We start from the raw sequence: 24,654 nt of genomic DNA, 5'->3' as shown, positions 1-24,654 counted from the left end.
TCTTGTCAGCGTCACGCCCAAATGCATGACGTTGCTTTCCGTTCTTTCACCGCCATTTCTCGTCGGCTTCCTCATTGTGTTTACCGCACTAGGATTTCATTTCGCAAGTGTTGAAAAACACCTTTAGCATGGCTGACGCCACACGTAAGTAACTGCTTTTGTTCAGTACGCTCACTCTGGCTGAGCCTTTGCACAGTGCAAACGATCAAGTGAATAGTTTTACTTAAATTGCCGGTGTGCCGGCGTTAGGCTTAATCGTGTTCCCTGCTGTCCGCCCAAGCACGACGTAGGCACCGGGTGTGTTTCACCTGAATTCCCTCGCCTGCAGTGCTTCTCTACTGCGTGATCATGCGGATGTCTTTCGCCTAAGGTTGTTTTTCCATTGGTAGAACTATTGCGGCGCGCTGGTCGTACCCGATCGTGTTCCACGTCGCTGTTGAATTTTTTTTTTTTGTTCTGCCTGTGTCTTTAGTGACGCCATGTTATCTTCCCGCGTTCGTTGCCGTCACCGCGCCGTAATGTCGCCTCCTTCGTAAAACGCTAAAAGATACTTCAGCGGAGGCATAATGGGCGCGGCCGATTTTTGGCCCTGTGAACATTGCCAATTTGCCAATGTCTTCATAGACCTGCCTTGGATCTGGTGTTTTCATGAAACTGATGATGCCGGTCTCCGCAATTCGGTCCTGGGACTGCAGCGGAATCGAAAGTCCACACCTACATCTCCCAGAAAACCAGATTAGTGTTCGAATGCGCGTTTTCCACAGTGCGCGCATTTATTTGAATTAAACATTTTTTATCCCTCCACTGCGGTATCTTTCGTAGTCCACTTTTAGGTTTGGGACATGAAACACCACTAAGTATTATTTGATGCCTTTTCAATTTAACCTGCCATGCTTGTAATGGAGGCTGAACTGGTGTGCATTTTTCAGAATACGGGAGTTACGGCAACTCCCAGCCTGCGGCAGCTGGGTAAGTAACTCTTCCATTTTTCTTTTTTAGTCTCGCACTGAAATTGTGTACGCACTAACATTACAGGCCTAAAGTGCATATGAATTCACATATGTAAACTGAACATTCCCTGGAACATTCGTACCTACGCAGAAAGCACTGGTGCTCTTTGGCAATGGCTGGCCTTCTGCCAATGAAACCCATCAACTCCTTTACTGGACCATAGAAAATGTGCCTGACAACTTTTTGACGTGTAATACATTGCAATCGGAATTCTACAGTAAAAATGCTACAGTACTTTTGAGGCTCATTCATACCGGCGACTAACAGAGATTGTGCGACCAAGTTGCTTGCTGCTCGACTTTTCAGTTGCAAAACTGCTGACCCAGTCAGATGCGCAGAAACAGGATGTCCGTATACGCTGGTACTTGTTTTACGTGGCGATGCAATTGCGAGCAGATTGAGACTTGCCAGTGTGAGCGTACGTCACCACTCGCATATTGTTGCGCGACCTCAAGTCGCCGGCACGAATGAGCCTTTAGTCTGATTTGGCAATTTTCTGCACATTGGGGTCTCGAAAAATAATACTTCGATGGTAGGCATAATCGAAAGTGGCCTCCAGTGTTCCTCACACTTCTGGAATCGGGTGACGCAAGTGGGATTTTCAGTCAGCCGAACTGGAATTGTAACTGAGAGCAGCAGTGAAGACTTGCCAACTGACGTCTATGCTGCTGTAACGATACTCGAGGCATTGGCACATGCTCAGAGGCATGTGTTTTGCGTATAATTTTCGGCTAATACCACATGAAACTTTATCTTCTGCACTGGGTTTCTCTTATCTGTTAACATTTCAGCAGCATAAGTACAACTTAGTATATGACGAATTCCTTGTCATGTAGAGTTTTCACACACGCACACACACGTGCGCATGCAATGTACCAGCCTGCCATAGAAACCTAACTAGCAGTTTAATCTCTTAACATTTTGGACTCCACCGTTGCAAATGTGATTCTACAAGTTCAAGGTGCCCAACTAGGCCAACTTGCTTGCACAACAAAGCAAATTAAATGTGATCATATACTGAGGAGCTTATTGGATGTTGTTCGACGTCACAACCACCTGCTGGGGTAGCTCAGCGGCTGTGGCATTGTGGTGCCCAGCTCGAGGACGTGGGAAATGTTGCCGTATTTCAACGGGGGCGAAATGTGAAAACTTGTGCACATTAAGGAACTTCAGATGGCCAGAATAATTCGAAGGCCTCCACTGCGGCATGCTTCATTATCAGTCTTGGCAGGTAAAATTACAGAATTTAGTTTTTGAACCTGACAACCACTGCTTCATAATCTTAATGAATCCAGAAAGAACAGAAACGAACATTTTTTGCAAAAAGCCAAAGCCAATGGACCCTGCACAATAGGCGGCACACCCTTTTTAACATTAGCGAAGCCGAGGCTTTTCGCACATAGCATGGCTTCAATATTGTTAATATTCTTGCCACCAAATCCCCATACATTTTTTTGCCTGGTGCGACTTGGACAAGTTTGCACTCCTTTAGCTGCTTTAGCATTTCACGCGAGTTCTCAAGTCAGTAATGATTTGCTTTAAATCTATTCAAAACACCAATTGGGCTTAACGTTTTAATTAAGCCCTATGTTGCCACTAATGGGTCTTGAAATGGAACAATGAAACATACCAAAAAATAAATTCTGGGGTTTTATGTGCCAAAACCATGATGTAATTGTGAGGCATGCTGTAGTGGGTGACTTCGGGTTAATTTTGACCACCTGGGGTTCTTTGACGTGCACCTAGTGCACAGTTCATGGGTGTTTTTGCATTTGGCGTCAATCGAAATGCGGCCGTTGCAGCCGGGATTTGCTCCCTTGACCTCCGGCTTAGCAGTGCAAGTACAGCTGGTAATGAAACCAGGGTGTCTACGAACCGGGAATTCTCGGGGATTTTGAGTAGTCTGGAAAAACTCGGGGAAAACTCAGGGAATTTGTTCTTCTATCAGGGAAAATTAGCTGCGATTTTTTTAGAGGGTCAAAAGTCGCAGTAATGCTGGCTCGAGAAACAGACAGGACTCGTAACGAATCGTCATCGGCTGGAGGAGTTGCCAGTGTACAGTCAACAACCGACTTTCCGGATTCCCGATAACTCGGACGGCTTCGCGGCACCACCACGTACCCCAAAGAGTCAACGTATCATAACGTCTGAAATTTCAGACGCAAGAACTCTTCGCCGTCCGATTTTATAAACGTTTTGCGTGATCGCAGGTCCGAGATGGCATTAATGAAAACCACCACCGCTGCTATTTTGATTACCTCGCTGCCTTGAACCGGTGCTTTCGCACGCAGATCCGCTGGCAGCCGTAGCCACCACTGCGGCAATGCTAGGCCTAGCTGCTTCGACGTTCGCTGTTAAGCTTCTTGTCGTTCGGTGCCGTGTTTCTTCATTTCCCCGCTGACAGCAATAATTTTGTCTTCGAAGCTCGGAAAGCACGGCGCATTGCATAATGCTCTTTCCCGAAAGTCTGCTTCACCTCATTACAGTCATGTAATGCGGTGAAGCGTAACAAGCGTAGGAAGGGGCAATTGTCGCGGGACACTGTATGTATTCCTTAATTTTACATGTGTGCACCCGCCCTCACCTGTCACAGTAGGAGCACCAATATGCCTAATAAGTGCACTGACAGGCATTCAGAGCTTTTTCAGACGTACATGTGTCGATTTTAGCCCTTAAGGGCAGTAAAAGACATGAACCTATTTTTTTCGGACTGCCTGATTTTTCGGAAGTTTAGCGGCCCCTAGGGGGTCCGAAAAATTGGACGTTGACTGCAAATTGACCAAGAGTATTTTTAAAATGGTCCGTGGGGCGAACGCGCGGCGAAAGGAGGACGGGAACAGAAAGGATCGACGCACTGAGGAATGAACGGGGAATTAAGTATGCAACCGCTTCTTTGAAGGAGCCTGCGCTCAAAAAACAAATTGTTGGCTGATGCTGAGATGCAGGTGTCCCTCATCCAAACCAAATAAACTCTTTGAAGCAGTGAAACACAACACTCAGGCGTCTTGCGCGAGCTGATTGTATGTCAGGACAGTTGCATGACACTGAGCATGCTATCAGTTGATAGAAATAGCTCATATTCGAAAATATTTGCTTCTGTATGCATCTCCTTCTTATTTGTACTAGAGAATGTCCAGCTCGATTTGAAAATTTTTTCGAAGACATTTTATTTGCTGTGCATTTTAATAACCCCTCCCTTACATTCTTTTTTTGAATAACATAAACACTACTCCTTAGTATTCAAATTGGATTAAGTCGGTTTTCTTTAAAATTTTTTTCATATGCCTACTAGAGAGTGACAGCATAGGGCGATATGGTTTCAGCGCGACTTGACATAAAACATAGTTCTGCATCACTCAGAGAATTTTGCAGAAGCACTCAGGGAAAACCTGGAAAACTCATGGAATTTGGAAATGTCAACATGGTAGACGCCCTGGAAACATACAAACGCTAAAAGTTTCCACGTTTGTGACAGTAGGAAAACATATATTTACTTGTTTACACAGTACTTCAAGCAAGAGAGGGTTTACAAAAGATGTGTTTTCAACAGTTTTCCAAAGGAAACAAGATGTGCATTCAAAAACACTTTGTGGTAAATGATTCAATTCTTGCTTGCAAGTGTAAAAGATGGCTTCTGTAAAAGGTTTGTGTATGTCCAATATACTCCACGAACAAGGTGGTATTGATGGTTCTGTTACACCAGGCATACAACAGCTAGAGACTTCATGGCCACCGTGTACAAGTAGCTGACATACCGACAGTGCGAATTTTGAGCAACTTCATGTCAACTTCGTTTCCAAGGCATAACCTACACTCACTTGGAAATCCCCCAGCCCTGCTGTAGGGAGCTCTGTATGTTGTGCCAGATTTAGACCCCTTGGCATACGGTATTCATTTGTATCTGAGTCTGTCATTATTTTTGGTGGCAGCACATTCAAATGTGTAGCCTGTTTGCTCTAGCTTAGGGGGCAGGCAGTTATATTTGTTTCTCAACATGATCATTTATTCCAGGTATGGCTCCTATGGGGGTTATGGAACTGTGGATCAAAACTACTCGCAGGCCAGCTACACCCAGCCCGCCGCGGGATACGGGGTAAGCTGCAATGTACTTAATCTCTTGCTCATGGGGCTTAGTGTATGAAAGTGTTGTGCAGAAAAATAAAAACTTGCAAAAGACAGTACTTGGAAGTGCACATCCAACTGCATGAGTGCTTATCTGTGCTTGTTCCAACGATGTATCTGGCATTGAATTCTGCTTACTGCACCACCGCCGCTTTTCTCATGTAAGCCACTCTTCTCATCCATCTGTATTATCTATCCCTCTCACAGCTTAATGGGACCTTAGAGAATTGCTAAACCAGTTTCCTTTGAAAAACTGTTTTTGTTACTATCACTGAGTTCGTGAACTAGGAGAATCATTGTCATTTTTTTTTTCTTACTTTGCGACGAAACCTGTCATTGTTATGCAGTAAGAATTTTGGAAATGCAAAGCTGAGTCTTCAGGTCCTTCAGAATGCACTACAGTCAAATTTTACCTACAAGCAATGAACGAGGCATGAGCAGATGCTGTCAATATCTGTGGCGTCGTGAAGAGCTAGTGCAGGAGCTTCAAAGTGGGCTTTTGGGTTAATTGTGGAAAGGTAATTTACTAATAAAACAATTTTTCTCCTTAGAGTTGTTTTAAATTGATCATTTAAAACAAACAAGACGCTGCTCGATCTATGACTACATACAGCTTGCGAAAAAAAACTTGTCTAATACTGTTTGCTAAACAGTGCAAGGCAGCTTGAAGTGCTTCTGCCTTCGTTTCAGCAGCAGCAGCCAGCAGCCCAACAGCCTCAGCAACAGCCCATGTGGGGTGCCGCTTCTAATGTGACTTCCACACCAGCTGCAACAACCTATGGCCAAGACCAATATGGGCAGCAAAGCCAGTCGTACAGTAGCTACCAACAGCCCAACTCTTATTCACAGGGTGAGAGTGGGTACTTTGCTTTTCGTTACTTCCTTTGCACTTTTGCGACAGCGAAAACTTTATAGTGGTGGCACTTCAAAGTTGCCAAGAATAGAATATAACTTGGAGTTAAGCAAAGCAGTGCAAAGAAGAGGAGAACGGTAATAAAAAACAAACGCAACAGGATGAGCGCTGTTTTACTCCAGTGCACTCACCCAAATCAAGTGGTTGCTAAAATATCATCATCATCAGTCTGGTTATGCCCACTGTAGGGCAAAGGCCTCTCCCATACTTCTCCAACAACCCGGTCATGTACTAATTGTGGCCATGTTGTCCCTGCAAATTTCTTAATCTCATCCGCCCACCTAACTTTCTGCCGTCCCCAGCTACGCTTCCCTTCCCTTGGAATCCAGTCCGTAACTCTTAATGACCATCGGTTATCTTCCCTCCTCATTACATGTCCTGCACATGCCCATTTCTTTTTCTTGATTTCAACTAAGGTGTCATTAACTCACGTTCCCTCACCAAATCTGCTCTTTTCTTATCCCTTAACGTTACACCCATCATTCTTCTTTCCATAGCTTGTTGCGTTGCCCTCAATTTAAGTAGAACCCTTTTCCTAAGCCTCCACATTTCTGCCCCTACGTGAGTACTGATAAGACGCAGCTGTTATACACTTTTCTAGAATATAATTTTTGTGTAATTTGTTATCTTTATGTTGTGCAAGATGGGCGAGGTATGTGAAGCACATGCAAACTGTGTGGTCTGTAGCATCCATGTGAAAAGCTTGCTTGAAGTGCTGAAATTTGTTACATCTGTGTAGGTATGTGCTGTTCTTGTTTAGAGGTGTGCGAATATTTTGAAAAGGTGCATTGCCCGTATGTTATCTTCCCACCTTCCTAAGATATCATTTTCCTTCTACAGTTATGTTTGCAACAGGTATTGGCACTTTTATTTATGAATACAATCAAACCTTGTTATAACCAAGTAATGGATGTAACGAATAAAGTGAAATACCCCTTGTAATACCCATAAATATTCATAGTGCAGTATGTGCAATAATGGTTACAATGAAGTAATTGTGGCCTCCCCTTGAATTTCACTATAATGAGGTTTTACTCTGTAATTGTGTCCCATAAAATGTGCTGCAAGTTGCAGAGCACTGTAGTGCTTCTCCGGAGGACACTGTCCATATTTGGGTGAGCCAAGTGCAGTACAAAAAGATGTCTTTGTACAAGAGGCTGCCCTGCTGTGTTCATTGTCATTGTCACTTGTGCTGTTTGCTGCAGAGTGTCAACATGTTTTGGGTGCTGCAGCCTTTGTCAAGCAAGAATACTGCCTTTTGCTGCAGCACCTGAGACAGCTGTATGTCTCTAACAAATAAATGAAAATGAAATTACAGCACTGTTCCTTGCTGTGATCTGGTAAATGTAGCGCTTGACATGCAGCGGCAGTCTTTGCCAGCAGCGTGCTGGTTAGTTCAAGTGAGGTTATTTCTGCATACCTGGCAAGTGTGTGGTGTGTGCCCCACCTACAGACGGCATGGTGTGTTCCATCTCTCCCAAGTGTGATAGAAGGGAAGCTCTGGGCACTGAGCGGCAATGGGGCTGTCCCCTGTGCAGGCCAAAGTGCGACATATGGAGGGTACGGAGCTCAGCCAGCTCCGGCCCCTCCTCCGGCTGCCGCCAGCAGCACGGCTGCGTACCCTCCCAGTGCCACCACGGGCTATGGGGCGCAAGCACAACCAGCTCCTGCAGCGGGCTACGCAGCACCACAGCCAGCAGCCCAGGGCGCATACGGAGCTGCAGCCGGATACGGTGCCCCACAGCCGACACCCCAGCCAACACCCCAGCAGCCTCAACAACCGGGCTCGCACCAGTATGGAGGCGCCGGTGCAACACCTTATGGCTCTAGCTATGGTGCTGCGGCAGGTGGTGCCCCCTATGGGCAGGCCCAGGGGCCTCCGGGACAAATCGGTGGACCGCCACAGCCAGGTGGTGCTTTTGGGGGCCAGGGTGGTCCCCCCCAGCCCCCTCAGCCAGGTGCACCATCAGGGCCCCCCAGTAGCTATGGGAGTGGGGATTATGGACGGGGTGGAGGAGGGCCCCCAGGGGGCATGGCTGGACCCCATGGAGGTCCACCTGGGCCGCCCTCTGGAGGAGGTGGCGCAGGAGGTGGCGGCGGCTACGGGGGACCACCGCCAGGAGGATATGGGGGTCCCGGTGGATATGGCGGTGGCCAAGGTGGGTGTGCTCACAGGATGCTTGACCTGCTGCCTGCCTGCACCCCAAGCCTGTTACATATGTACAATAGATGTTTCGATTGCCAGATCTTTTGTGCACCTTGCCCTGCTTAACGTTGTTCACTTTGCTTTGTGTATCTGCTCTGTAGAGATCTGGCAAATTAAAAAGGTTCGCTTAGTTTAGTTAATGTTAGACTCTTGCTAGTACTACATTGCTTTGCGTGCGACCACTTGTAATTGTCATGGCTGTCTATAAATGTGCATTGGCTCCATCCCTGTGGGCTTTGATCTGGTAGCTTGTGTTGCTGCCTGCTCAGTAGGTTTTTATCGTTCTTATGTAGACCAGTAACTAATGTGAAAGGTTTATTAGAGCAATGTCTTCTTGCTAAGTGTGGGAAAATCCTTTTTGTGTTATTTCTTCTCATGATTTTAGACCATACTGTGTATATTAAGCATTTTCTTTTTCTTGTTTTTGTGCTGTTCGGTGTTGTGGCCATGTACAAAAATAACTGCGTCTGTGGTCAGCAATAAAATTCAGATTATTCGCACACCTCTACAACTGTCTTGTGACTGTGTTAGCTGAAGCTCTAAATTGTGCTTTTATCTTTATGCCCTCTTGCAGGTGGGCCAGGCATGTATGGCGATCGAGGAGGAAGAGGTGGCTTCAAGTACGTGTTCATGCTACATTTACAACTTGGTGTAACACTCATCAGTGGTTCACAACTGCTTGTAACTTGCAGAAATGCGCAATGCATTAATTCTGTAAACTTGTGACAGAATCATTGCCTACTTTCATTGCTTGTTTACGTAAGAGTAATGATGGTAAAATGTGTAGTGAAACGTGCATGTGGAGTGCAGGGGTGCTTGCCACATTAAGATGGGTCCTGTCGCACACGAAATCGCGAGGTTCACTTAAAGGGTGCCAAAGCGAACGGCAGATACAGCCATTGTTGCCTTGACATACCGTACATACGTCTCTTCAAAGTGACAATGCTAGAGGTTTGACTGTGTTGGGTTTGCCTGCATGAATGACACAGCGGGCTTTTAAAGATGTCCATGTTGGCTGTTTGTGTGTGTGTGTGTGCAGCTTACAAGAGGCCTAATTGGCCATGCTGCTTTAGACATGCTGACAGAGGGTGTTTAAGGAAACCATGGTTTGCCTAATGCAAAGTGTGCAAAATGAGGTTTTGCAACATGGTGGTTTAACGTGCGGCGTTAAGTGCGCAGCGTTCTGTTGTCATCCAGAAACCTAACTCGTGTATTGTAGTGGGCACCTGGTCATATGTTACAGTAGCACCATTTGCCTAATATAAGGTTCACGCTGCGGGTCATTTTCGGTGCCCTCTGGTTCCTAACAACGGCTGGGGTTGTAACACGGGGCTCGCTGTACGGGCGCGCGCTGGTTTTGCTCTTGGGCGTTGCAGGGTGTGTCACTGTTCTCTTCCCTGGCCCCCGCCTCGATGGACCTCCTGGCTTGGCCAGGATGGTCCGAGGCGGGGACCCATTGCATAATGAGAGCAGGAGATGCCAGGGGGTGCAAACTCCCTGCCCGTGAGAGTCACAAGGAGGGAGGCCTAACAAATCGATGTCTGCTTCACACTCTAGTAATCAAGGTGGTCCCGGTGGCAGGGGAAGTTACAACAAAGGTAACAGCTTCACCTCATGGTGTTGCTTTGAGTTTATCTCTATCTACCTATACGTGCATATTACCTAGCGTACGCTGTTTATCTGTGCTTGAGGACTTGTAGAAGCTCCCCAAAAGCGAAATATTTTCATTTTTTCCTCTGTGGTGATAAGCCACTTTTATTTTCCTTTTAATACTTGTCGGTTGCACTACTCTTGTTTTCGAAAGCCTTGGTGCAGCTACTACTGCACTTTGTTCTTGCTTATGAAGTTATGGTCAGTGTTGCAAGACATAGTCAAGACTGGTTCAAATTTTCAAAGCATTTGTGCTGGGTGCTTCAACTAGTTACATATGGTGTGTACGATGTTAACTAGTTGTCCTGGTGCCAGATGGCTTCATCATTGCCTACATGCTGCTGTGCTCCTAGTTAGGGCGACATGCAGCTGGGCAAGCTGTTAAAAGCATCACTGGTGGGCATTGCTTGGTTCATGCCAGCATAAAGTTGTGCAGATTCAATGCCCTCAAGCTCTTTCTGCTCGTCCTGGGCAAGCAGGCTCAAAGGTGCAAACAAAAGGTTTTTTCTTATTTTCCCTAGGTTTGTTTTACATTCCTTGTGAAACAAAGCAGCGCAGCTGCAAGTGAGGCGCAAAAATGGGGTCAATGATAAAGCACAATGTCGTGCATCTTGTGTATGGACTGGTCAAGAAACCTGTATTTGTTGTATTGGCTGTTTCATGTACATATTTATGCTTTGACACCTGGCAGGGTGCTTCCGTTATCGTACAAGGAAACTTTCATGCTGGCTGACAAGGAATATATATATATAGTAGCATATCCATACTAAAAACATCTTCTGTGACTTCTTAAGCCTTTAAGTGTCGTTTATTTATTTTCTTGGATAATATAAAATGAACAGTGATTTATTATTGGTTATGCCGAAGGGGAAAGAAACGACACGCGTAATACAAATGCTCTTGCTGTGGTCCTCGCATTCCTATTGGACAAAAGGAATAAAAAGCGAAGTGGTGTCAAAATCACTATTTTTTTCAGTGTTTTCACGGTGTCAGGGTCAGAGTGTGACACGGTTGGTTTCCTCTTGGTCAACAAGCCATCATGATCTGAGCTTGGCTTGTATTCAGGGTCCGGAGAGCCACTGCCCCATCAAGTTTAAAGCATCGTGTGAGCAGCCATCTCACAGCAATCACATGACCACACTCAAAGGAAGGAGCGCCTTCATTTATTCGAACCCTGCCAGGCAAAGCAGAGAAAGCAACTGATGAGAGATGTGACAGAGGGCTGAGCCATCCTGAAGAAAGTACACAGACAAGGGGCACTCCTGTCGCTGCAAAGGAGGCCTTGTCTTAGTGAAGATAGTGGGAGACAAGAATTAAAGAAAAAGAAACCTTTTGTAAACATGACAGATGGCAGAAATATGGAGGGATGGCCTTGTGTGTCAGTAATGGAGGATCACTGCCATAGCGGTGTACAGTGTCCAGGAGCCACTCCTTCCATCTGCGCAGTGTAACAAGCCCACAGACAGGTGCATTCCACGGCCTCTAACAAAAACCCAGAGAGGAGAAAATGTGCTTCTAAATGTGTACAGCTGCTAGCAGAGACACCTCGGAGCGCGCCAACTTTGTGTTACTGCGTGCATAGGAGTGGAGAAAGTGCAGGTAGATCAGTGACACTGAAATTAAGGTAATAAAACATGAAATGGGGCGCGACACTGCTTTCATGCACTCGATAGCTGCCTTGTGTGGGCACCTTTATGTTAATTTGTAGCAATAGCGTAACATGGGAGTGGTACAGGCTTGGTGTTGTGAATAGATCCAGTTGAAAGCTAGTCATTGGTTTGACATTCTGTCAGTGTCTGCTTCCCTTTCTAGTACATTGCCTAGCACAATTGTATAGGCCGCTTATACATATAAGCTGCTTAGGCACCAAATCGAACCTTCAAGCATTCAGTCTGTGGGGAGCTTGCCTGAAGGACATGCTGTGTGTGCTAAGGTCTGCGATCACTCTTTTGGCTTCTCAGCTGAACCACAACAGTGTGCTAAGCTGCTACTAGAAAACTGTGCAGACGGCAAAGCGCTTCGCAAGCTTGGTTTGGTATTGGATATAAAGCGAAAGGCATGCAGTATGTTGCTACTGAGCATTTCTTCCCTGATAGGGAAGCTGTACACCTCCTTTTATCAAAACAAGGTCATGCTTGATGTCTGCTGAAATCCTCAGTGCTCTTCAGTAGGGAGCACACACGTCACCTACTCCTCGCAGCAATAGAGTTGCCACCTTGTGTTGGGAGATTGCACCAAGGAGCTGGCTGGGGCATCACGGAAGCAACATTCAGCTTAGGCTGGCAACACTGCTTTTCGCATTACCTCTGCTGTGGTGTGTGCAAGTTCACTTAGGAACTGTACTAGCAACTCCTGCCTTATTCAAACAGTTGATGGCCTGGGAGCATTGCAACAAACCCTGCCAAGTGATGTCTTCAAAATGGTGTATACACTAGCAAAAGTTGGATGTGCCTTATGCTGATACTCAGGACTTCTCACACATGCAATCATTGAATCCATACCACTTATTGCAGGTTTTTTAAACGCAGAAGCCTGCCTAATTATATTTAATGGTGTAAACTCTGGCGTGTCAGAGCTGGTTTAGATGTTACAAGTGACTGTGGCAAGAATTTGTGCAAGCCAAATGAATTGTGGTAGCACCAAATTGTTTGGCTTATGTGTGGCTAACCTCGTTCCAGATCGAAGGTTTGGTTTTTGTCGTGAATGTGCGTGCTGTCAGAACAGATAACTTGGAAACAAGGCAGCGCCAATGTGCTGTATAAGGAGTGCATAACATTCAGTGTGAATAGTCCAGCAAACCAGTCTTGAGGTGTCTTGCAACACAATTTTTTTGCCCCCCTTTACGGTATGGTCATCCATACATAATGTTTTTGCCGCACCATGGTGCGTTCAGGGTACTTGCATGGGTTCTTTATTTGTACGTCTTGGGGAGGAGTTGCTACTTTTTGAGTATTGCACGCATTTCAATTTCACAGACAGAAAAAAGCAGAGGCAGGACAGAACATTTTAATTCAGGGAAGCATTGCATGTTAAACTGTGCAGACATAAAGTGCAACTCCTCTCCCATGTGTGCTGCGATTCGTTTCACGAATTTCATTTTATTTTAATTCTGAGGGCATAGAAGATTGCATGTACTGCCCGTAATTACAATCTTTGCAAGGTCCAGCTTCACTGTCTGGGCTTAGTTGACATTCAGGATTTGCACGAATATAACGTAATAATGTATAAGAAACACTAAATTACCCAGAAATAAAGGTATAATGTTAGTATAATGTGAACTAACATGCTAATCCAGCTGTGTCTTCATGGAACAAAACCCTCGGGCTTATCAGTAAGGCTGATCCACCTGTGCTCATGCTGTTCTATAACACATCATGCACTGGAGTAGTGATGTGGACAGTTTCTGTAGTGGACCAGGCCTTTAGACCTATGCGTCCTTCATTGCCCTTTGTTGCACTTGCTACTTGTAGACCTTCGTTTCCTGCCATCAAGAAGTTTGCTCCTTCATAAAGTTCTCACCTAGTGTCTGAGTCTTCTCCAAAATGAGTGTACGGAATGTACCTGCGGAATACGTGGGTTCAATTGCAGCGACATTCCAAGGAGGGTGGAATGCAAAAAATGCTCCTGTGCTGTGCATGGGTGCACATTAAGACCTCCAAAGACCTCCAGGTGGTCATAATTAATCCGGTCCCCCACTACAGCATGCCTCATAAAATGTCATTCTGGCATGCAGATCTGCAGAATTAAATTAAATTGATTGTTTGGTAGGAGTGCACATAACATTTAGATCACAGCTCTGAATACATGAATTTTTCCTGACTTGAGAGTCTAGAAATTAAAAATCCTCATTATATTCGTGCAAATGCTTTATTTTCCTTTTGTCACATTATAACACTTGAGAGAATGTCATTACGAAGGGGGTCTGACACCATTGATCTTATTTCTCTAATTAAAGGTGCCATGTAGAATTTACTTATACAAGCATAAACAAATAATGAAGTCTAAATGATTTCATTTAAATAGGCATTTAAATTTGAAATAAGTAATTGCTGTCTATCTTCTGCAATGCTGATTTGCTATGCCTTGAGTGTAGGACACGGCTGATGCTCGAATAGACCGGTTTGGTGATTTGGTGTGTTGGTAACCTTTCATTAATAATAAAAACTGACGACTTTGTTAAAAGTGAGTGCTTTGTGGCCTTGTTTTTAATGATCTCAATGAAGTGCTGTGAAGAAGCATTCCTCGGACTACCCTCGGCAAAAGGTTACCCACGAATCGGTCTGTACTATGCAGGTCATCGGCCTTGTCTCTTGCATGTAGGGCTGTGGTTCGGAATTATGGCTTAGACAGCTGCACATGCATATTCACAAGAGTACACTTCTGCCTTCCCAAAGTAAACTGAAGAAAAATAACTTCCAGAGAGATCAAGCTGAATTTTTTAGTGGCATGGTATAGTTTTCACTGTTATGTTCTAGTTGGTTGCAGGAATGTTGCTCTGCACACGGAATGGTCTTTCATCTGCATGGCCATTGCCAATGGATGGTCATACCTGTCAATATAAGTAAATGTGCTAACAACTGCAACAGCGTTTTACCATAACTTGAAGCAGAACATCTTTGCTTTAAAGTTGGCCACATTTCCAAGCCAAGAGAGGTGGTCTACATGTAGGATGCTGCATGCATAGGTCAAGGTCTGTGCGAGAATCTAGTTCACAAATTTGCAGTTGACCTCAACAAGGTTACGCCTGATAGTATGTGAACAAGCCACATTTTTGGGTCAAGCGTTCATAAGACAATGCTGGGACCATCAATGTACCTCTGAAAATGCTGTGCCCAGTTTCTCCACTGTCGCAAGGTCCTTATATCTGTAAAATCAACTCATTTATGATGTGCAATGTCAATAGGGCATTCAACGCTTTCTCAAAACGCTGCATTTAACACGAATGACTGCAAGTGCACAAGACAAAGCTTGCAAAATATGCTTTTAGCAGTCACATGAATGGTTTTTGCTAAGCACTGTTCTAATTGTCTGTCCGTTAGCAGCTATGCACCAGGACCCTAAATCTCTTGTCATGCTTTCACTAAAGCTGTATTTGTGGAGCATCCAGGGTCATCAAGGAACTAAAGTTCATTGATGGGCATACTTTCAGCACAAATTGATGCAAGCGGAAGGCTTCAGTTTAGTGTTAGCCTTTGGTCAGGTGCTTGAGACGCTTGTCATCTGAGGAGATCCAATCCAATCTATCAACTGCTGCACACCGTTGTGTATGTAGAAATTTCGTATACCAGTTTCACGCACTGTGGCAAACAAAGAAAAAAAAAGGCGAATGCAATGGATTTACGAATCTGTCATAATGGCAGCACTGAATAGTAAGAAATATTCCTTTTCGCTTTTATTCTTGGTGCTAAGGTTGTTTACGAACAATCGGTGTTGGAGCCCAAAGATGCGAAACGCAACCATCTGCTCAAGGAAAATCATCTGTGTAACTTTGCTTTAAAAGTTCCTGTGTTGAAGTCCCGACGAAACTTTAAATTAGAGGTCTTCCTAGCAGCACCGTGGCGTAGCTCAGGCTCCTGTAGTTTCAGAAGTTGTGCTGCGTGTGTGCCTATGGACTTGTCACTTTAATGCTGTGGAGGCCAATATTGCTAAACCAGTGTGCCCTGGTTTTGTAGGACCTTCCGAGGAGATGGCAGACACCATATTTGTTTCCAACTTGCCAGAGGATGTTGGCGAGATTCAGCTGGCTGAGCATTTTGGTGCCATTGGACTGATCAAGGTGTGGTTTTACTTTTTCTTTCTGTCCCCTCCCCTCTTGTAGGCTGTCTTTTTTCTATTTTTCAGTAAAGGTAGTGGTATCCTGAAGAAGCCACAGACTTAACTCTGCGAGTTTCAGGTACATTTATTGAGTGACAAAGGCATAAATAAAAAAATACTTCAAATTTTTGGTGTTGCACTTTACATAACAGTGCCAACGTATTTGCACAAAGACAGCCTGAAAGTATATTCATAATTCTGTACACATCTAAGCAGCTCGTTTTTAAATTTCTCCCCTAGTTTGAAATCTAAAGCATTTACCGTATTTACTCGCATAATGATCGCACTTTTTTTGTCAGAAAAAGTGACGCAAATTCAGGGGTGCGATCATTACGCGGGTTAAATTTTCCGCGAAAAAATTTTTTTTTTTTTTTTTTTTTTTTTCCCGTCCCGCGTTTGCTGCGGGATGCAAGATAACGGGTGCGGGACACCAAACCAAAAATGGCGGCTGGCGGAGCAAGCCGAACGCGCCAAACGCGATTTTTTTTTTTTTTTCTTCTCGTGAGTACATTACGTGCATTGAAACAGTTTCTTCCGTATCAGTGATGAATATTACCGTCAATATCGGCAAGTTTGCGGCAATAACGTAGCCATGTCCACTTTGAGGGGACAGAAACAGGTGGGCGCGCTTAGCTGCCAGTGACATAGAAACACATGACGGGCATGCTGCGGAAACTGCGGCATGTCTTCACTACTATCCTAATACGGCACGTTTCCGCTAAGGGTGGGCGAATATCTTAGCTGTGTTACAAGCGTCGGCGTATGAATAGGGTACACTTTTAACGTATCAGAGTAAACGTGGCTACTGTCATTGCCGCGCGCGATTTGTTGCGTGCTCACGAGTGCAAAAGCAGATGAAAAGAATCGAAATGCGCCTTTATTGTTTTTGTTGACGTCAGCCATTATAAAGGCAACCCATAATAAAGGCAAGTTTGGTTGTACCTCATTTTGTCATGGAAGTGCGGAAAGTGACGAAAGTAATGAAATGAGGCATCTACTTAAGAATGTTTAGTGCGTGCAGGCCGCTTGGCTTGTCTTAGAGTCGTTTGCGTAGCATTCGACAGGTGGTAAGCGCGATCATTATTCGCTAGACTTAGCACACGACGTATCGCTGCGGCAAGTTCGGGGTGCGATCATTACGCGGGAAATAAAAAAAATCGAATTTTGACGACAAAATTTAGGGGTGCGATCATTACGCGAGTGCGATCATTATGCGAGTAAATACGGTATTAACCTAGTTTGTATGGCATAGGAGTAAACTAGAAACTAAGTACATTGGTGCCCACAGTTTTGTCTAACAAGGCTCCTAAAGCAGCTCAATGTGAACATGCAGGAACACTTGACAGATTGAATGACTTGGGTGTTCATTATTATCATAACACTGGCACAAGGCACATTTTGTAGTGGCAGGGTGACATGCTAAAAGTTGGGGATCCTAGCCATAAAGTTCAGTTGTGTGAACATTATATCAGGCATGAAGAACAGACCGATGTATTCACAATGCACCTGCATGACACAGATGGATTTGGCCCTTGATGGTACTGCACGTTGATCTGCAACTTGTTAGTGCTCACTTTAGTCACCTTCATCATTTGACAGATTGATAAGAAAACTGGGAAGAACAAGATCTGGATCTACAAGGACAAGATCACGGGCAAAGGCAAGGGAGAGGCGACCATCACTTATGATGATCCTCCAACTGCTGGTTCAGCCATCACGTGGTTTCATGGTAAGCATGTCTTTTTTTTCCTTTTCTTTCTCCAACCCTCCCCTTTTTCCTCTGCAATCTTGATGTCTTTGCTTCGTGTCATTGTTGCACATTTCGTATTACTCGTTGCAAGGACAGTGCCTTCTGGTAAGCATTCTTTAGGCTGCAGTGCCACATGCCAGTTTTATTTGTATGCTCTATCATTTTTACAAGCTGTAGTGAAGTGAATAATCTCAAAAACACTCTTGCTGGGTGAAACACCAACTTCTAAAGTAGTCATTTTGAGGGCATATACAGTCGCTGACTGATTTTCCGGGCTGCGAAAATTCGGACATGCCTGATTATTCGGTCAGCTTCGCGGCACCGCCATTCTCCCCATAGGCACTAATGTATAACAACTGCCGAAAGTTCGGACATCTTGCAACCTCTCGTCTGATTTTTCAGACACTCCTTGAGCCAACTCGATCGAGAGCACCATGCACCGACTCTGACCGGTGCGCGGCGTGCAGAAACATCGCGTCAAGTGTCTAATGGTGCCGACAGTGCCCGCGCAGACTGCGCTGGGGAATGCCGGCAAGCGGAAAATGTTCTGCCGAGACCTGCACAGTGGTTGCATTGCGATTCCGGACACCGTCTCGTTTGACAGTTTCACAGGGGCTGACACTGCTGTACTGACATGCGCAGAACTCGACGACGGCGAGATCATTCGTCAGGTTTCTACTGCCCCGCTGGACGATGACTCCGAGTCGGAAGATAACGCTCCATGTGCTACGCTGCCGTCGCATGCGGAGTGTGCACAAGCAGTGACTGTGCTTTCAGCCGCTTATAGTGGCCGTACGACCCTCTCCGGGATTCAGGCTTATCTGATGCGCGTAAACGGAGCAGCGTGCAACGGCGCTTTCACGATTTCTTCAAGCCTACTACCGAGCCCGAATAAGTGCGTGGAAATAAGGGAAAAAATTTTTTTTTTTCTCTTAATCTATTTTTTCGGACACCTGTTTATTCGGACATTTCCGCAGTCCCCGTGAGGTCCGAATAAACGGTCGGCGACTGTACTCGGGGATTAACCAGATTTTTCGCATGCCTAGAGCATTGTAAATGGTCTCTTTAGTTGTTGCCATATTGACAGGCCTTAGTCCACTCAGTGCTTGCTTCAGTTATTTTTTTGCACGTACCTTCCTTACGTTATTTTCCTGCTGGTTCCCCCGCTCCCATCTTTCCCTTTTTAAAGAGAGCTTGATAGCTTTTTGACATGGAACTACATCTATGCCATGAGATTCTATTTAACTCGCTGTGCTAAGGACAAGTTTCACTCATCCAAGAATAGTACAGTGAAACCTCGTTAAACCTTAGTCGGCCGGAGCTCGGAAAAAGTACGTACTAAACGGTAGTACTGTTTAAGCGAAATAGCATGAGATCGCCCACTTACCTGTCGATAACGGAACTCAGAGTGCGATGAAAGGGGAAAAAACATGCAGTATTTATTCACTTCGCGGGACGTAAGTGTTATTTTCGTTTGATGTCGCGGCGGCCTAGCACGACGACAGCGGCCTCAAACTTACTGAAGCTGCGTGCCAGCTTCTCAGCCAGCCCCCCCTCTTCTCGGCAAACACTCACACGGCACGACAGATTCCTCGTTGGCGTTACGTATTCTCCGTGCACGCGTGCAGTAGTGCTGCATAAGTCCCGTGGCGCCTTTTTCATTGCCGGGTGCCGGAGTTCGGAAAACTTTTCGTTTGGAATAGTTACGTTATCGCGCCCCTGTTCTTGCGACGATCGCATTCACGAGGCTGACGTAACGCGCAGCTTCTGCCACTGTCGGGCCTGAATAGCCCGTGCTGTCGCTTTCCGTGTCGTCCTCATCACTGTCGCTAGTTGACACTTCGGCAACAACAGCGGCAACGATGGTGAAAAGTCGAACCTCATAGCCGACATCTCTTCGCGGTCACAGCAGCGCTGCCGAGCAACTTCGCATTCCAAATGCCACACACTGTAGTCAACAGCAGATCCATGTCGCAGGCCAGCGCCGACTTCTTCGTGTCACGTTCGGTAGCACGGACGATCAAATTTTTCTTCTATGCTGAGCACCCGGCGTCTTTTTTATCCTAGCTTTGACATGACGCGAGTCCTCGCTTGCACGATGCCACAACGCTCTTTGGTGTGGCGTCCATGCAGCGTCGAAATGATGTTGATGTTGATGCTGATGCGGCTTCACATGCAAACGCACAGGGCGCTTGGAGGCCGTTGTACCGATCTCTGAGGCTTGTTGTTCTGCCGGGCCGCCCGATGGAGACGACGCACCGCCATGTTTGCGCGACGAAAAGTGGAAACGCTACGTTTTAACCGATGCGTACGCAATAAGCTGTTATGGTTAATGCAGATACAAAATACATTATGTTCAAAGGCCGCTGAGTCGGGGAATTGACTTTACTACTTTTAAACCGAAACTACTGTTTAAGCGGGTACGGTTTAACGAGGTTTTACTGTACTGTGTGACACCTGATGGGCACTTCTGTGTTGTGCAGGCAAAGAGTTCATGGGTGGCAAGATCAATGTCGAGCTAGCCCAGCGCAAGACTCCGTTTGGCGGTGGATTTGGTGGTGGAATGGGTGGCCGTGGAGGGCCCCGTGGTGGACGAGGTGGCCCCCGAGGCGGCGGAGGCGGTGGTGGAGGAGGTCGTGGAGGTGGTCCTGATAGTGGAATGGGCGGCCGTGACGGAGACTGGAAATGCCCAAACCCGTAAGTGGTGGTGCTTGTTGCAGCTGTAAATGTACACGAGGCCAACGCTCACTCTTATAACAGTTTCAGTGAAGCAGCGTCTTCCCAGAATGTCAAGCCACATCTACAAGGCCTAACACAGTCTTCTTTTTCTCCCTGTCTCCTTGCAGGGCATGTGGCAACAACAATTTTTCATGGCGTGTTCAGTGCAACCGATGTTCAGCCCCACGCGATGGTCCTGGCGGGCCTGGAGGTCCCGATAATGGGCCACCAGGAATGCGGGGTGGCATGAGGGGTGGGCCACGTGGAGGTCGTGGTGGTGACCGGGGTGGTCGTGGAGGAGGACCACCCATGGGTGGACGAGGTGGTGGACCACCCATGGGTGGAGGAGGCCCACCAATGGGTGGCCGTGGTGGTGGCTTCGGACCGGGTCGTGGGGGCCCTGGTCGCGGCGGACCCATGCGAGGTGGACCCGGGTGAGTGCCATGCAGATGTTGCGTTCAGGAACGATGTTCAGAGCTGCTGCTCTTAGCGTTTGTCATTTGTCATTTGGAAATTTCAAGCTAGCTTGGCAAATGACATCTGTGGGTGGGTGCTTCTAAGTGGCCTTCAATTGTGAAGTGCAGTGACATGTAGCCTGGCATCAGCGCATGCATTTCATCAATTTGAGAGGCTGTTTGGTGCACCAAGTTTAAAATTCAAGTGTAACCAAAAATTGCCTGGTCATATTGCAGACTTCCATTATTTGCTCCTTTAGCTGAGATCTTATACCTACTGCATTCAAGTATGCCCTCGAGTTTAGGTAAATTCAAGTTAAAATGGATGTATGCAGTCATGTTGCATGTGCAACATGACTCGGTATGTTCCCTATGTAAGTTAGCTCCTCATGAAGTAAGACATTATTAATTTATGCTTACCCAATATTGTAAAAATATTCAAGTACTGTATTATCAGATGGGCAACGAAAACAGCAGTCGCATTGTCATGTTTATTTAGCAATGAATTCAATTGCACTTGTTTAAATTTTGCTCACAATTATCCTATTTGTCTGCGCTGTTGAGTCTGCACACTTGTTTCCTGTTTGTGTCATGTTTTCCAAGAGCATAGCTCCTGAATGAACTTGCTTAAATTATGAAACCAAATACGGTGACATCTTGTTGATACGATTCTGCACTATACTTCTTTCAGGATAATACATTTTTTCTTTTCCCAGTCAACATTTTGCAGGAGCAATTTATTTTCATACGGTTATTCCGATTTCTTGTGAAACCAGAAGTGGGCTTTTACTCGTATTTCTAAAACTGGTATCTTTATACTCCCGTGTACTAGCTTAAATAATATTCCAGTGACCTATGAACAATGGGTTAAGCCCCAGCCATACTGGAAGGAAAATGCACGCGGCGTGGTGCTGGTGGTAGAGCCCTGCAATGGCAGTGCGGCCACACTGACACATAGCGCCGCAGCTCAATTGAGTGAAGTGATGGTGGCTTTTCTTTTTTCTTTTCCTTCCTTTTACCGCAAGAACTGTTTATGGACGTTGAAAATAAGAAAGTTCATTGCAAACTGGCTAGCAAATTCAATATTGCTGAATAAAGTGCATTGACTGCGGTTTGTGGTGTCAGGTGATGCTGTTCGAAAAAGCATGTTATGCAGAGCAGTGTTGCTCGACACCACACAAACCTTTGCTGTTGAGTTAGTGGGCATTGAGAGACTCATGTGACAGCATCTTTAGTAGTCCATAGTTGTTCGGTGCCTTAAAGGCATCGGTTTATTGTAAGGCATGTTGGGGCCAATGGCAACATTTTAGTAGTCAGTGTGTCATGAGAAAAAGTAGTGGCACTTCTCAAGTGCATTTAGCATGCTTACATATAAATGGTTCATTTTTATTTTCTTCCTTCCAGCGGAGACAGAGGTGACAGAAGAGCGCGACCTTACTAGGGAAAGTGGCCTGTGAAGTGGTGTTGACCCTCTGTTGGCTGCATTTGTTGCTCCATGTTTGTTGACCTGTATCTATCCCTTCATCCTGTTCATCGACCTCACAGTACGTGCTCATGAAGAAAACTGTTTTAGTTCTGCCATCTTTCATGTCAAGACATATGTACTTTCAAGTGACAGTCTCATGTACTGATGTGGTGCTCCATTCCATATTGCGTTTCTTTTTTTTTTATGCACCTGCTTATCACCTTACATTGTGTGTATAGTGTAACTCTTGTGTGCACCCAAATAAAGCTCTTTTGTTCATTACACTGGTATTTTCTTTTTATAGCTTGCCAAAATCTCGGACTCTTTCTTGACTCCAGGGGTAATGTCAATCTTCCTGCACATGATCCATTTCTGGACATAGCTGTGTTGAGCTTCCCGTCACTTGGCTGCTGCTGACACCTGCAATGAAACTTTTCTTAGTATGTAGCATTTCTTGAATGCATTGCACAGCAGATAGTAACTTGCCTCGAACTGAGTAGTGAAAATGGTGCTGTTGAGGCAGGTTTCGACCATGAATGTCAACCTGGCTTTATCTTCATCCTCAAAAAATGGGAGGGGTTGGGAAGGATTGAAATGTTACTAGTATTCCAACCAATTGCCCATTTGTTCATGGCTGCAGCAGCAGTTATGTGAAGTATTCATCCTGGACACAAGTTGGGATATATGCACAACTGTATCAAAAGCTGTGCTAACTTGTAACTAGAATTCAAAGAAAAAAAACTTCAGCGATAACATTGCCACAATCTGTACATAAAACAGCAAGGGCAAGCAATTCTGAAACTCTCGACTGGAGACAGAGACCACCTTCATGCACTGTTTTAACGTTGGCCAATATGTACATGCAGCAACTGCACATTCTTAGTGCAAAATGTACTTTAAGTTGCCCTTCAATGTTTCTAGACTGCTGTTTGGTTCAACTACATTATGTACAACCAGTGCTGAAACTTTTCATGCAAAGAGCACCACCTTAACGCACCACCTAGTGCATCGTAGAAATGAGTAGTGAAATCAGTAACACATGCTGCGATTTTGCATTAATTTGAGCTGTCGTATTGAGGTATAGAACGACAGAAACTGAGCGAGTTGGTAAGGATTCATTATGCAAAATAGAAGTGGACAACACGGCGTTCGTGTTCACTTCTCTACTCTTGTGTCCTGTCTGCACGCCTCACTTCTATTTTGCATAACTTATTGAGGTACATGTGTCCAGCCTGACTGGGAACTGGCACACTAGAATGCATGGTATGGTCAGAGCTTGGCTAGACGCATAAAGCCAAAGCAAACGTTTCCACAGGCACACGTCTTATCGTCCAGAATGTCGTACTATTTTTGCGGGCTCCCTATCGGATGGTGTCCACGTATCGGCAGCACAATCAAGTTGCCGTCGTGCCTCCTGACCAGCACCGATTCCCCATAGAATTCCAATACAGAATTTCTACTACAGCAGACACACTGAAATTTTCCCAGCTTGCTGCGAGGTGCTTGCGGTTTACAATGCGGTGCATTATTCAAGCTAAAGAATTTGGTGGCATGGTCCCCTTTAAAATTGGTTTTGCCTGTTTGTTGCAGTGTACTTACAGCTTGACTTGGCACCAGTAGTTCAGTCTGAAATGCAACATATATATTTTTTTCAGATGTTTGTAGGTTATTTGAAATGTAATGAAATGGATAATGCCAGTTGGCTAAGTTCTATTATTTTTAGCCCTCACGGAATATTGCGAAGCCATTGAGATCATCTGGATAAAAACACTAGTCACCACACGGACACTAAGCCACAAACCAACAATCCTTGTGCTTTATGGCCCTGGTTAAAGGTAACTAGATGTCAAAAAGCTATTGGTTTGTGCTATCACCCAAAGAACAGTGATTTGCTACTGGGAGCTATTCTGTATGTGTCCACCTAGCGGACACGTCCATTTTGTCTGCTGCTGAAGTTCTGATTGGCTGGGCTTGAGTACACAGGAGACAGGCGCCCCCAGCTAAACAGCACTTCAGCAGCAGGCGAAATGGACGCGACCACTACGTTGACACTTGCACAATAACTCCCATGGTCCACAGTGTAGCGTGGCATAGCCTCGTGCCTGCGCATTGCGTGCCGAGGGATGGCCCATGTCGCGCATTTCATAATCTTGGGATCGTAATATCAGCACGTACTTACTAGATAGCACATGCAAAACGGATCGAACTTTTCGTTAACGTTTAAATGAGAAAATTTTATTTGTTTCGAAAGCTGGCGTCATAGGTATCGCCTACTACGTCACTCATCCCGCCGGACAGCGTACGAGTAGCCTGTGGCAGATGAATACGGGGACGCCCGTGATGCGCAGGTCAAGCGAAGTTGCCATCGAAGGTGAGCTCTGCTGTGGGTCGGGTACTTCGCCCTGTGGCACCATGTGCTTCCCGTAGTTCATTTGCGTCTATCCCGGTTGTTACTAGGCCTTTTAAAATTATCCTTGTGGTAGAACATTCCTTGGATGGTGCTCGCAACTGTATAAAATAAAATTTCTGACGGGGCTAGTTTAAGGGGTA

General features: G+C 45.6%; 3 protein-coding genes across 12 annotated transcripts in view; 2 read left to right on the top strand and 1 right to left on the bottom strand.

Annotated features, from left to right (window-relative positions):
• Positions 1–4: 4 nt before the first annotated feature.
• caz (FUS RNA binding protein cabeza) lies at positions 5–22,386 on the top strand. Of its 4 annotated transcripts, none has more exons than XM_065435587.2 (12): positions 5–144; positions 930–969; positions 5,023–5,104; positions 5,827–5,983; positions 7,585–8,205; positions 8,827–8,872; positions 9,810–9,850; positions 15,575–15,678; positions 17,316–17,445; positions 19,950–20,163; positions 20,313–20,618; positions 22,044–22,386. In XM_065435587.2, the coding sequence occupies exons 1-12, from the start codon at positions 129–131 to the stop codon at positions 22,078–22,080; spliced, it is 1,794 nt and encodes a 597-aa protein (XP_065291659.1). In that variant the 5' UTR covers positions 5–128; the 3' UTR covers positions 22,081–22,386. The 4 variants fall into 4 exon arrangements, with proteins under 4 accessions (XP_065291659.1, XP_065291658.1, XP_070390161.1 ...); XM_065435586.2 differs by having other exon boundaries at positions 5,824–5,983; XM_070534060.1 differs by lacking the exons at positions 5–144; positions 9,810–9,850.
• LOC135904681 (uncharacterized) overlaps positions 22,385–24,654 on the bottom strand; it is a 9,917-nt gene continuing 7,647 nt past the window's right edge. For 3 of the 6 annotated variants that reach the window (XM_070534061.1, XM_065435590.1, XM_065435589.2), the window contains 3 exons: positions 23,704–23,730; positions 22,591–22,665; positions 22,385–22,524 (listed from right to left, as the gene is read on the bottom strand). In XM_070534061.1, the coding sequence (XP_070390162.1) occupies positions 22,504–22,524; positions 22,591–22,665; positions 23,704–23,730 (123 nt within the window). In that variant the 3' untranslated portion in view covers positions 22,385–22,503. Of the gene's footprint in view, positions 22,525–22,590; positions 22,769–23,703; positions 23,731–24,654 lie in introns of all 6 variants that reach the window. The other 3 variants (XR_010565181.1, XM_065435591.1, XM_065435592.1) reach the window with 3 other exon arrangements.
• Positions 24,400–24,654, top strand: part of LOC135904678 (uncharacterized) — a 21,568-nt gene continuing 21,313 nt past the window's right edge. The window contains exon 1 of one of the 2 annotated variants that reach the window (XM_065435583.2): positions 24,400–24,475. In XM_065435583.2, coding sequence (XP_065291655.2) covers positions 24,424–24,475 — 52 coding nt within the window. In that variant the 5' untranslated portion in view covers positions 24,400–24,423. The remainder of the gene's footprint in view (positions 24,476–24,654) is intronic. The other variant, XM_065435585.2, reaches the window with a different exon arrangement.

Source organism: Dermacentor albipictus, chromosome 2 (genome assembly GCF_038994185.2).
Source record: "Dermacentor albipictus isolate Rhodes 1998 colony chromosome 2, USDA_Dalb.pri_finalv2, whole genome shotgun sequence".
NCBI lineage: Eukaryota > Metazoa > Arthropoda > Arachnida > Ixodida > Ixodidae > Dermacentor > Dermacentor albipictus.
This window is presented reverse-complemented; position numbering and strand designations above follow the sequence as displayed.